Source organism: Buceros rhinoceros, unplaced genomic scaffold (genome assembly GCF_000710305.1).
Source record: "Buceros rhinoceros silvestris isolate BGI_N320 unplaced genomic scaffold, ASM71030v1 scaffold8624, whole genome shotgun sequence".
NCBI lineage: Eukaryota > Metazoa > Chordata > Aves > Bucerotiformes > Bucerotidae > Buceros > Buceros rhinoceros.
Genome location: NW_010409990.1, coordinates 82,400 through 94,977, shown reverse-complemented (window position 1 = coordinate 94,977; position 12,578 = coordinate 82,400). Strand labels below are relative to the sequence as shown.

Here is a 12,578-nt window from a genome sequence, read left to right as displayed (position 1 = left end):
CATCCAGTTGAAAAGTTAAACTCCAATGTTTCTCTTTTCACAAGATATGTTATCGTCACTATTCTGCTGAGAATAATGCCTCTGTTATAAGCCCAGCTAAAGATTTCTGGCTTATCAAGTGCAAGGCAAAGGAGAAGATAGAGATTTGAAGAGCAGGAGGGGAAAGAAAACATACAGCTTTAATGTCAGAGCTTTGGAAATGGAGATGCTTATCTAAGTCACTTTTCTGCTTTCCTTGATTATGTTACTTTGAATTTGGACAAGCAAACCAGCCTGGCCAATCTCACTTGTGTTTCTTCTGCGCTTCACTCTCTGAAAATTATAGTGTCATAGATGTACACTCAGATAGGCGTCTCGCTGAGGACAGCCTCACATTCAGAAGACATTTCCTGAGCCAGGAGATGATGATGAGGGAGACATTAAAGGCCCCTGCTGTCAGAGACCTGACAAAGCTTGTCACTGCAGCGCTGGGGATGGTGTCCCAGAGCTGCCTTGGAGCAGGACTCCAGCAGACAGCCCCGCTGCCCACAAAGGCGGCAGCTCGCTGTTTAGTTCAGATGCAGGATTTGGGGCTGGTGCTTTGGAAAACAGCAGGCTTTTGATTTGCTTTGGTAGGGCAGATGCTTTGCAGTTGTGGATCAAAGGGCTGCTCCCCAGAACTGCTGTTTGCTCTTCTCCTGTTGATTAAAATGTAACGTGTGAGTTCACACATCGAATTATTTCCCAAAGACCTGACTCCTTCCACTTCTATATGTGTGTAAAATCCTTTTGAAATGGATCTGTTCTCCTCGATCTGCGATAACTTGGTAATAAAGCCAGCTCTTCACAAAAGGCGAGAAAGGCCATTAGCGGGAAGGCAGGTGCTCCGTGCTAGAAAAGAGATGAACGAAGGAAAGTAAAATCAGACGAGGGGGATCTCAGACAACCTCCACGCTCAACTGAGTTGCATCAATATAAATGCCAGCACTGCGTGGGCCCCCAAATTAGGAACTATTTACAAAACAAAGAGGTCGCCTCGACTGCTTTGTGCCGGCTCCCCCCTCCTGACCAGCCTGCCTAATGATGATCTCTTCTTTATTTGGGTCAGGTCTCGCTGAGGACAAATTTTTTGAGAAGCCGACGCTGAGCATTGCAAAAGACCACGTTGTCATCTCGCCAGGAGACACCCTAAAAATCAAATGCAGGTAAGGATTGCTCCGGCGATGCCGGATTCCCTCGGGTGTGTTGATAACCTTGGCACAGCCAGCTGGGAGCCGCAGCTCTTCACCCGCACGGGCAGTTCTGCGGGGAGGAGAATTGGACGGGCTGGAACGGAGCAGGGAGGGAAGTCTCAGGTCAGCATTCAGCTTGGCCAGATTCTTTCTGCTGTAAAGGGGCCCAAGCAAAATCCTGAGTCAGCACCCGGGAAAGCTTAGGGGAGGGGGATGTTCCACGCTTAAGAAAATCCTCATCTACAGATTGAGCTCCTCCGCAGCTAAAACCACTCCTTCACTCCCTGCCAAAGCAAGTGACAAACAAGACCCCCAGGCATGTCGTTAGCTCTTTATACACATTTATGAGCTTAAACTTCCCAACCTCAAATACCACCTACTCTACAAGGTGCCAGTTAAACAAACAGCAGGTAGCACGTTTAAACATCCCATATTCTTTAAGTCAAAGATAAAACGGACTCATAAACACCCAGACCGCTGATACTGTGAATTATGGCAGCGCTGCAGCTCCCGGCCCACCGTGTGAAAACTGAGCGTGCAAGAGACAAGGAAAATGTTGGTGCTGACGTGAGCTGATCCCCTGCGAACAGGGGACCCAGCGCTCGGTCGCGGCTGGCTGGCACACAGCTACAGATGACAGAAAGAGTCAGAGCACTTCGTGTGTGTCGAACCGCCAGCAGCCGGCTCGCTCACACACACACCGCAGACTGAGATGTATGTAGGTGTCGTGATTTATACACCAACACTCTGTGAGAGGTTGGTTTGTAATTTCTTGTGAGGGTGTTGCAGGAGAGAAGGCTTAAGGTAATGCAGACTATCACAGCTTCTCTCTCTCACACACACATTATTTTTACACTTTCTTGCAAAGTCCCCTTTTCTATAGCCACTATGTAGATGGTTTCCTGCCAGAGAAGTTACTGGAACCAGTAAGAAAAAGCAGTAGGAAGGTGAATTTCAGCTGTAGTTCATGGTGACATGTATGTCCCTTCCGATGTTTGCCCTAGTCTGTTTAATTCTTTGTTATAGTGAAAGGTAAATTGACTCATACTGGGTAATCCGTGATGTCTGCTGGAGTGCAAGAGGGATTTTTCAGACACCTCCAGCTAGCCGTGTGGCTTATGAGGTCAAAACAACCTCACAGAGGTATTTTTAGCTTGGCAAGAAGCAAGCACGATGGCAATAAAGTTTAAGCAGTCCTTTAAAATGTAGATGCAGTGCTTCATAAAACACACGACATGGGCATGAGTCGGGTGCTCCAGGCCAATTAAATCAACACTTCTCCAGCCCCTGCCTTTTGGTGGTAGGAATGTCCTATTTTTCTCTTATCACCAGATGAATAAATAGATGAAGAATTATTAGCACTTCAGTCCCAAATTGCCTTAAGCATGCAAAGCACTAAATCCACATGGTAGGTCTGAGGAACAGCAAAGGGTGTTAGCACGCTGCCGTGGTAGCCCAGGAGCAGGGGCCCGGAGCACGCCGGTTCCTCAACTCCGGTCAAGCGAGAGCTGGGAATACCAGCTAGAAGTGTGATGTCTGCACGTCGAGTGTGAGATTCCCTGTTCCAGTCCTCTGCGGGTGTCTGGCACCCCGCCTCCGCTGGCACACCAGCATCTGCACACTCACGGGTGAGCTCCAGGCTGGCCCACAGGCAGCTTGGATGTCCTTGGCACTTCCCGGGGGCATTCAGGCTCTGTGCAGCGCAGCAGAGCGAGCGGGGAGCTGCCGAAGGCTGCGTTAACTGCGGTGAACATCGCTTTCCCTTAACCTCCATTCACCTGAGGTTCTTGGCCAGGATTTCCTGATTTTTAGCAGCCTCCCAAAGCTGCTGCATCTCCCCTCTGCCAGACAAGCAAAAATCCCAAAGCGACAGCCAGAGTCTTCATCCTCCACCAAAATAAAATACGCAGGAGGAAAAAGCGGGCACACGTAAGGAAGCACAGGGGTGTGAAATCCCTGGTGTGCTGGCAGAGCCGCTCTTACAGATTTCCAGCCCTGATGGACACCAGTCCCTGTGATGGTAGAGAGGAGGGACACAGTGACATGCTGGCAGCTGAGGTGCCATTGTTCCATATTCCGGGCCAGGAGCCCCATTTCTCGACAGAGGGGGACGTTACGTCATTAATGACGTTAATAAGGTAGGGAGAAAGCACTGGGTAGGGAGCTCCACATCAAAAAAAAGAAAAACTGGGCGCTCCGAAGGACAGGAAGCTGGAGTGACGGATGAGGTGGGGGTGTCCACTTGAACGGTGCCTCCAAAACCGAGGGTGAGGCTGTCCACCAGAGAGGATATTCACACTTTTCCCAGTCCTCGTTCAGCTACGTGCTGGGAATAACCTTAAGAGCTCAGCCCCATGTCTGCATCATCTTCAGGAAGGCGACAAAAGGACGGGCAGAAACAGGGGCCAAGAGGATGTTTGTCTAAGTGTCACTGAATTTTCTGGCAGGCGCGATCCCTTATTGCACCTACAGCACCGCCACAAAGCCACTGGCACAGAACGAGGAGTTGGAGTTGGGAGCTAACTGGAACTTCACACGGCTTGCCTCTTACATACGTTTGGTATTAGCATCTCTGCACTGAGTCGGTGTGTCTAGACCGGATTTCTCCTTGGCAACACCCAACTGGGGAAATCTAGAGGTTCTTACTCCTTCCTCAGCTCAGCAAATGCCAGTGGGTCAATGGCAACGCACCGAGTGAGGAGGGGTGAGTCAGCCCCCTGCCCTTTTGAAGCGTGGCGTCTCTCTGCAAACACAGATGGACAGAACTGCCTCCCTCTAGTACAAACTTCTTCCCCAGGAAAATCCAGAGTTTACCCCCATATCCCACCAGTTCCCACGCTGACCACCAAAAACCAGTCTGCTACAAACAGACCATGATCTTCATCTCATAAGCACGTACAGTGTGTACCAGAGCCCTCAAAGTGCAGCCCAAGCGGGAGAGACCTCCAAGAGCTCCCGCTGCCACGGCAGGCCCTGATGTTTCCAGCACAACAGGACCAGAGCAACCAGTTACCGGGATAACTTAGATCAGATGAAAGCTTGCTCCAAGTCCTGCAACAGGTTATATAAAGGCCTTGTTTTTGTGGCTGAACAATGTAGCATTGCATTTGATGTTAGCTGTGATCATAGATAAGACAACAAACGGGTCAGGTGGGTGGAATGGTCTATCAGCCGCCCTGCTAGCTTTGTGTTCTGACTGCTGTGACAAGGGGAATTGAGAAAAAATGTGTCTTGAGCAGATATTCTAAGATTTGTAGTCTGATTAGTTCCAGAGCCTTCACAAAAATCAAGATTGAGTCACTGCTGATTAAGCAAGAAAGGTGATGGGAAGTTACATAAATGTTCTCCCTCTCCGAGCAGCCTTAGCATAAGAATATACAAGTTAAATTAGCTGTTAAAATATGCCAAGTCCTCAGCTTGGAAGAAACATACAATTTTAGCTGGTGCTTCTAATGTTTGAAGAGGCTAAAAGATAGTGTTATGAAAACAAAGTCGTGTTCAGGAAGTCTGTTAAAACAAGAATTTAGCTTTCCTCCAGGAGTTAGTTTGCTCCCGTTCCCACAGGCTGTTCCAGGAATCTCCTCTGCTCTGGGGACAAATGTGGGGTGATCCACCCTAACTCCTCCTGGGTGGCAACACAAGCATTCAGCAACCTCCATTCTTCATTTCCAAATGACAAGAGCAGGAACACTGGGAACTTCGATAAGATGTAACGGTCGGCCAGAAGGAAGCCCAAATTTTGCCTGAAGTCATGACTCTATCGTTAATTTTGGTGTGTTGTGTTGACAGGGGAGCACATTCTGTGAGCTGGTCCTTGAGCGAGAACCAGAAGGAGAACCCCCGTGTGAACATAAGTACTTGTCACAACACCACGAGGCAAAGCTGCAGCCTGCTCGTCATCAGGAAGGCCGTAGCTAATGACACCGGTTACTTCATCTGCCTTCGCGATGACTCCCCATCGAATGACGATCTCAAGGCCAAGATTTATGTCTTTGTTAAAGGTAAGAATTTCACTCGATTTGGTGGTTACAGCTCTTTTTTGGAAATGCAAGTTGCGTTCAACTGTGAGACCTGTGCTAGGCAGAACAAGCAACCCGGTTCAGATGCTGTCACAAACCCCACCTTCCCACTGGCCCAGCACTGGAGCAAGCACCAGCTCTGACAGTTTGAAGAGGCTGCATAGATTTGCATTTTCATGCCAGCTGAATTCACAGGGACACAGATGTGAGAACCAGAATTACCTATCTTGTCCAGTTCCAGGACTTGAAGATAGTCCCACCTAGTTTTGTGTTCCAAATAACGGATACACTGATTTCCTTAAACCCCTTCTCCTTATCTTTGCCTTTTAAGCCTAAACTCTTTTATCCTGAAGGATTTTGCTCTCACAGTGCTGTTCCAAAGACTCATCCTGAATACCCAAGCCCTCTCTTTCCCTTCCTCCCCAGGCGTTAAACTCCCTGACAACATTCTTTACAATTCCTCTCCTCCACATTTGTATACTGCTTTGTCCTTCCCAGCTGTGAGACACACTTAGCGAGCTGGATGACTGCATTGAAGATCCTTCATTGTCAAAAATGGCCCATTGCTCATTTTTGTCCTCTTTGAGCTGCCTCTCCCCCATGTGTCAGAATCATGGAGTTCAGCTCCAGTAATAAATGGCAGCAGAAGCTTCAGAGGAGCGTGGTCCTCTGTGATTAAGTGAATAGAACACACTGAACAACCATCCCAATAATACAAATTTTTGTTAGAAGAATATTCCCACAAAAAGCTGATATTTTTTTCAAATCTGCTTGATAAATGCATTACTAAACCACTGAATCATCTTGGATCTTCCAAGCTGAGACTGTGAGTAGTCAGATAAAGGAGCTGACTTTTAGTGTCTTCAATAGGGGATGACACGCGCTCCGTTGGTGCTGAACAGGCTATTCAGCTCCCCACAAATACTCATGCAGATGAATTGATTCCATTTTTCTACTAAATGCTAAAATGTGATTCTTTGAGTCCTCTCACTAAAACAAACGCTCAAGAGGCAATGACTTTGTCTGGCAGTACCTGAACAGTTCAGCGAACTCGTCCTTGCAGAAAAGACACGTATTTGCTGGGCAGCTCCAATAGTCCTATGGTCTTGTTAACGATGGTGAGACCATCACGAGGAGTGATGTCCATCCTGAGGGGACTGGGATACACCCAGGTGAACACACCTGTCTGAGCCAGTGGGTGACATTTTCCTGCCTCTCTAAGTCTGGTGAAACAGTCCCTTGCTGCCCTTATCCTGCTTCCCCAGCAAGTCTTCCTCTTATCGGAAAGGAACTTTTTGGTGTTACTTGGTAGTTCCTGCAGGCATTTTCCGCCCCCCTTTCTGTTTCCTTTTTCTGATTTTTGTTGTTACTCTAAGCCCTGGTTGGTTTATCCACCCTAGTTCTCGTGCTGAGCTGTTTCCTTTTCTCATTACACACCGCGCCGATGCCCCACATCGCATATTGTTAACCTAGCCCCGTGCCTTTGCTTCAGGAAATGGTGCACTGAAAACTCCGCTCTCCCTCCTGATTCAGTGCCCGGGCTGGCTACCCAGGCCCTCATTGCTCTATGGTGGGAGCACGTGCAGGAAACGTTACGGATCTTTGGGGACCGCTTGAGCATTTTTCTTAAGAAAATACCCCAGGTTATGACACGCTTGCTGGCGATGAGCTTGGACTGGTGCTCATCTAAAAAAAATCGCAGGATGTCCTCTTGCTCTGCTGTGCCAAGGTTCCCCTGACAAACAGCACTGGATGGCTGCTCTCTCTAAATCACCCCCCCCAGATTGCCCTCTCGCAGATGCAATTTAATTGTGTCATATGCCACCCCCACTCTCAACGCTCTTACGTAGGCGCCTGTGCTTTAGAAGTTACCGAAGGAAAAGCGGGTAGAAAATGAACCGACTGGTACTATGCACTCCACGGGTGAGGCAGCGAGAAAGGCAAGACATTGGGGAACCCTCTTCCTCCCGTTCAGTCCTGTGGGTATTTGTGAGAGCCAGCAGGCTGCTCTGGGGACAAGAAAGCTGTTCTTCAGTGTGGGCTCTACACATTGTGGCATTAAGTAAGGCATTCAGGACGTACCTACAATTTTCTTCAATATTTAAATGGGCCTTTTTAAGGAAATTGGTCTGACAGTGTCTGAACATCCCTGAGAAACTCATGAATTGTCTCCAAGTGAAGAAACTCACAGTTTCCTGTGAGTGCCAGAGGAGGGTGAGGTCCAAAAGACATCGCTCTGGATGTTTTGTGGAGAGAGCAAGTGCTCAGCAGGGTGTTTATGAGACTGAGCCAGGTGGAGTGAGAAAATGTTGAGCCAGACCCTGAAGGCTGAAGATTCCTCTGAGGTTACAAGCCATTATTGCCAAAAAAGGAAGGGGAACGGTATTTTTCCCCTTCATTCCTGGCCTGCTGTTTGACACCGAGATGAGAGCACGATTGCATCGGAAGCCCTGCTTATTGGCTATTATTTCCTGTGCTTGCTTCTGTTTTTACAGCCTCCCTGGTGGAGCCTCTAAGCTCTGTCAGAATCAGGCATCCAGCAGCTCCCCCCGCCGGCACACTTGTGCTGTGACCCCGGCACATCTGTCAGATCCTAAGGGACCTGCAGGTGGCAGGGTCAGCTGTGGGCACCCACCGCCTGCGGGGAGGGACAAGTCAGGATCTTAATCCGGACTAACTGTTCCTGAGGCCTCTTCTGCTTCCCGCTGCAGCTGCAAGTCCCCAGGATCACAACTGAAACACAAGACAACCCCCTTCTCCCGTTGCCCATCTCCCAGTTGAAAATACAGCGTAGCTTAGGGCTGGAACAGGGTCAGTTGGGCGGTTTTTAACAGCCCTGAGGGATAATCTGCAGCGAAACGCAGCGCCTGGCGGAATGTGGGGCTGCAGGGCTGCAGCCTCGAACGCGAAGAGCAGCCAAGCAACTTGCTTGTGGCTGCTGCCAGAGAGCAGGGTCGATGGGGAAGCCCACCCTCAGTCCACAGAACAAGTACTAAAGTCCGGTCTTCACAGCCAACTAGCTGCCCGTGGAGCAGCCCAGGTCGGAAAGTCTCGCACGGGCGCGTTTCCACTGCTAATGCTGCCAGAGCCAGAAGGTCAATGCCGTTTGCTTCCATCTGCCTCCTCCAATGACCCTTCCCAACCGCAAGGATGCTCCCCTGCGAGGAACATACTCATTCATGGCAACCTTTGGCATCCCCGTGCCAAAGGGCAGGGCAGGCTGTCTACCTCGTGTGCCAACACGGAGAGCCCTCTCTACAGCGCTTCCTTGTAGAGAAGGAGGAAAAAAGACAAATCGAGCAAAGATTTGCTCCGCCTTCCCCAAAGGCTCTGGCAGACCCCAGCCTAGACAGCAGTCAGGACTTGCAGCTCTCAGCTATCCGAAATACTGTGACTCTCAGCAAAGCAAGTGTCTCAAAGCAAGACAGTTCTCTGGTGTCAGCTGGAAGAGCTCTCCGTACCAGCTGAAACGCTGCCTCAGCTTTTGCAGCGATTCCCCTCGCAGTCCTTAGCTCTACGTAGCAGGAAGGGATTTGCTACACCTCTTCATACCACTCGGTCGATGCAGCAGGAGGAAGGAGCACGAGCTCAGTTCTGCTTTGCTTCCCCCCATCAGCACCTTGTCCAACATCGTTACTGTGGCAACTGGAACTGGTCACATCTGGCTAAACGGTGTCTAAAAAAGTTCATCCAGGTTTCCAAGCTGTGCCTTGGCCCCTGTCCCCACACCCTGCTACACCTGCAGGGCTAAAGGAGGCCATCGACACGGGGCGAGCAGCCTGCTACAGGCTTCCTCCACTATTTTTTATGTTATTCCATTTCTTGAAATAATTATGGCCATGATACGGCTGGTTCTCAAATAACTACTTCAGAAACACAAGTCCCACCTTTTCTGACCAAGATTCTGCGGTTGGCATGAACTGATGCATGTGAGCCCAAGCCATCAGTGTTGGGTCCAAGGACACTGGGTAGAAGCACCAGTTCCTGTCTGTGCCTGTATGTTCACCCTCTCAACATATAGATTGGGGAACACTTGAGCAGTGTCCTCCCCCCAGAGCAGTTCAGCTGCTGGTGTTTCACCATCTTGGTGTCACTGGATGGGACAGTGTCACGGTGGTGGGATTGAAGGAGTAATTTGTTTCGACATTTGGTTTTCAGCAGTGATGTTCACAGGAACACAGTGTAACTAGAAGGTACCTTCTGCAGAGAATCTGAGTTCTGGCTCCTTTTGAAGTTCCTGTGGACACCATGAAGCAGCAGCACTGCAGGCTTGAGCCACAGCGCTGTCCCTGCCAGGAGGCCAGAGCAAAAGAACTGGAAATTAAAACTGAAGCGAGACAGGCTTTCCTGTGGGAGCACAAGTCCTGTTAGGGCCCTTCTGAAGGAGAAAGGGGCATGTACACAAGCAGCTAGTCCTGTCAGAGCACACATCTCACCGCTCATCAGCTCCAGCAGAAAGGCATCCCCTGGGCTCGTCCTTGCTATTGCGAAGAATGAGAAGGGGAGGTGGTACAAGAACTGCGTCTGGGTGGAGCGTCACATCAACCACAGTCTCTTCTTTATCAAGCAGTACAGCCATCGTACTTGCCACCACAGCTCCATCTTCTTCACCCCTTTCCCACCAAGAGAAATCTAGAGAAGGTGGAAGTGCATGAAAGCACCCCTCACACGAGATCGTGGTTTGGTTCTGATGTTCTCTGAGGCTGATTTCTGCCTCCTTAATTCTCTTGACAGTTCTCAGAGATAATCCGAACGTGAGAAGCAGACATACAGGGCCAGGGTGACAGCCCTGACTTGGGCTTTGGCTTCCTTTCCAGAAGATACTTTCAGTGAGAACAGAGTTGGGGCTGCATTTCTTCTTTCTCTCAGGCGGAGACACCGAGACAGCTACACTTGCTGCCAGACACTCAGCTAGCTGAGATAGGCAAACGCTGTCCTGTCTGCTCAGCGTGGAGCCCAGCAGATAAGCTGGCGGCCTCGCAGACTGGTGGAAGGTCTGGCACCACACTCCAGTTACCAGCGGTCAGGGCCACATGGCAAGGGAATACAGGCCATGTCACTGTGTGGAACCCTCCCTGTTGTTCCTCAAGTATTAGGGGCTGGATCCAAGGAAACAGTGAGGTGCTTTCCATTCTGAATTAAGACATTCAGTATCTTCAAATCATATCCTGAAGGGTCATTTGAAGTGGAGGAGCCTTGTAAGATAAGATGGAGAGCGAGCGGTGTGAGTTCCTGGCACTAAGTCAGTGACTGGACATCGCAGCAGGAAGAGGGAGCGATGCCCTCCTCAGGGATGAAGAATTTCTGAACGAAACCCGACAGCCCAAATCACACACACATCCCCCCCACCTCTCCCCTCCCGTTTCTTACGCACTCAGCAAGTGCTGATGGCTGAACCTCCCCCCAGGTCTGCGGCTGCTACAGCTGATGCAGACTGCTCTTAGCGACGGCACTTCAGGTAAAGCTGGTGAGTATTTTCTGCAGAGTCTACACCTGCCTAAACTCCCGTGTTGTGGGGAGTCAGAATTTCTCAACTCCACCGATATTTCAAACATAATTCCAGCCAAGGCACGGAGACTTGTTTTTTTAAAAAAAAAAGCAAATCTTTTCCGTGTTGGTTTTTATTTGTTTGGCAGTGAGCAGCATTTTGCTTTCACTGTGTTTGAAGTAACACTTTTTAAAGTACTGTTTTTCTCTACAAATATTCCTGTGTTTCTAGCAGTGATCTCCAGGGAAAGAATGCATTTCATTTGACTAACCCAGAATGCTTCATGTTGACTCCAAATGGCTTCTGGGGGTTTATAGACAATTTTGTTTTGCCTAAAGAAAAAAGATTCTGTTTTCTGTTTAATCTAAGCATTCCACCACCAGTTCTTCTCCTTGGCCTGCCAAACTGAAAAGTCCTTCATTTTCAGAGATCCTGTTTCAAAACAAGCGACTCTGCAGAAGTTATTCCTGTACCTAGAAGCAGCTTTGATGGGTCACCAGGAGGAATACAGCAGAGCAGGCAGTTTCCTTGCACACCCTTCCAAAATACTGTGACCAAAGTGTCACTTCACTGCTAAAGACCCTATTGACATCACCAACAGACTATAAACCTCCCCTCAGTGTTTTTGACCTTGATGAAAACAAACTTCATGAGGATTACATCAAAACATGAACTGAAAGATCCTGTGAAACTCTGCCCAGGCTTCCCAGCTAAGGTATGAGCAACGAAGAAAATAAATAGTGAGGCTGAGACAATTGTCTTTAGCAGGAACAACGTGAGCAGCAAAATGAGAATGTTCAGGAATTTCACAGGCATGAGGAGCTGTGGATGACTGTCCTCAAAGGCTACTGAGTGCTTATCATCTCTGGGGGCTGATGGATACTATCCGAAGGGAGGGCTGATGTGATCTCCACGCTTTAGGTATGATGCAAATATCATGAGACAAATTCGCTGTCACGGTGTATGAAACATGAGCAGAAATGAAAAGCACCAAAAACCCTGTACCAAATCCTGCGTGTGTTTCTCAGGAGGGTGTTTCGAACACGCAGGCAAGTGACACAGTGCTGAAAAGTAAAGAGCGGCAGGAGAGAGCCTGAGTCTACACCACGCTGAGTTCCTGGGGTGCCGTGCTCAGGGCTCTCAAGTCCTTCAGCCTCATCAGGTGGCCGTGAGCTGTCTGGAGAGCGGGGCTCAAACGGCAAGTGAGCATGATGTAACAGCAGCCCTCAGCACGGCTGGGTACTGGTCCCCTACCTTAGCACTGGGTGAACAGATGTCACAGGGAGTCCCACACCCGTGCTCTCGTGCTGTCAGTGCGGAGGCTGAAGAGCCCAGCGTGTTCCATAGGCACTTGCTCTTCCTCTCACTCTCACTGCATTAAAAGTGACCCTCCCTAAGCTCATCTCAAGCAGCAGTTAATCTCCTCCTAGTCAGAAGGAGGAGAAGGGCTTTCCTGCCTGAAGGTAAACAATGTTCCTGTGGGCACTTGACCTTTGAGTAGCTTTTGTGCGTGGCTCGCTTGCTTTTTCTGCCAGGCTCTGTCTCTGTGGCGGGACCACAGGTCCCTTCCCCTCTCTCTGCCCCGCTGCCTCTGCTTCCTCCGCTCAGCTCCGTGTTCCCTCTTGAGCCAGGCTGGGTAAACAGAAACACCCCGGCCTGGCTGCAGCTTCCTGCAAACTTCCACTGACCTGGAGAGCCAGCCAGCCAGCCTGAGAGTGGAGGGAAGGGGCCTCTCCCTCGCCTTGGAGCTGCTGCTGCAGCTGCTGGGTCCCTAACAGGCTGCAGCTCTTGTCCTTCTTCACATGCAACGAACTTTGCAGCCCAGGGTGAATTATTCTGTTTAATTATCCTACAGCTGTT

General features: G+C 49.6%; 1 protein-coding gene across 1 annotated transcript in view; it reads left to right on the top strand.

The window, feature by feature from the left end:
* Positions 1-1,087: 1,087 nt before the first annotated feature.
* The window catches only part of LOC104492830 (vascular endothelial growth factor receptor kdr-like), a gene marked incomplete at its 5' end in the record, with an annotated part of 83,165 nt that continues 71,674 nt past the window's right edge, over positions 1,088-12,578 (top strand). The window contains 2 exons of the mRNA XM_010135431.1: positions 1,088-1,184; positions 5,001-5,212. Of these exons, the coding sequence (XP_010133733.1) occupies positions 1,088-1,184; positions 5,001-5,212 (309 nt within the window). The remainder of the gene's footprint in view (positions 1,185-5,000; positions 5,213-12,578) is intronic.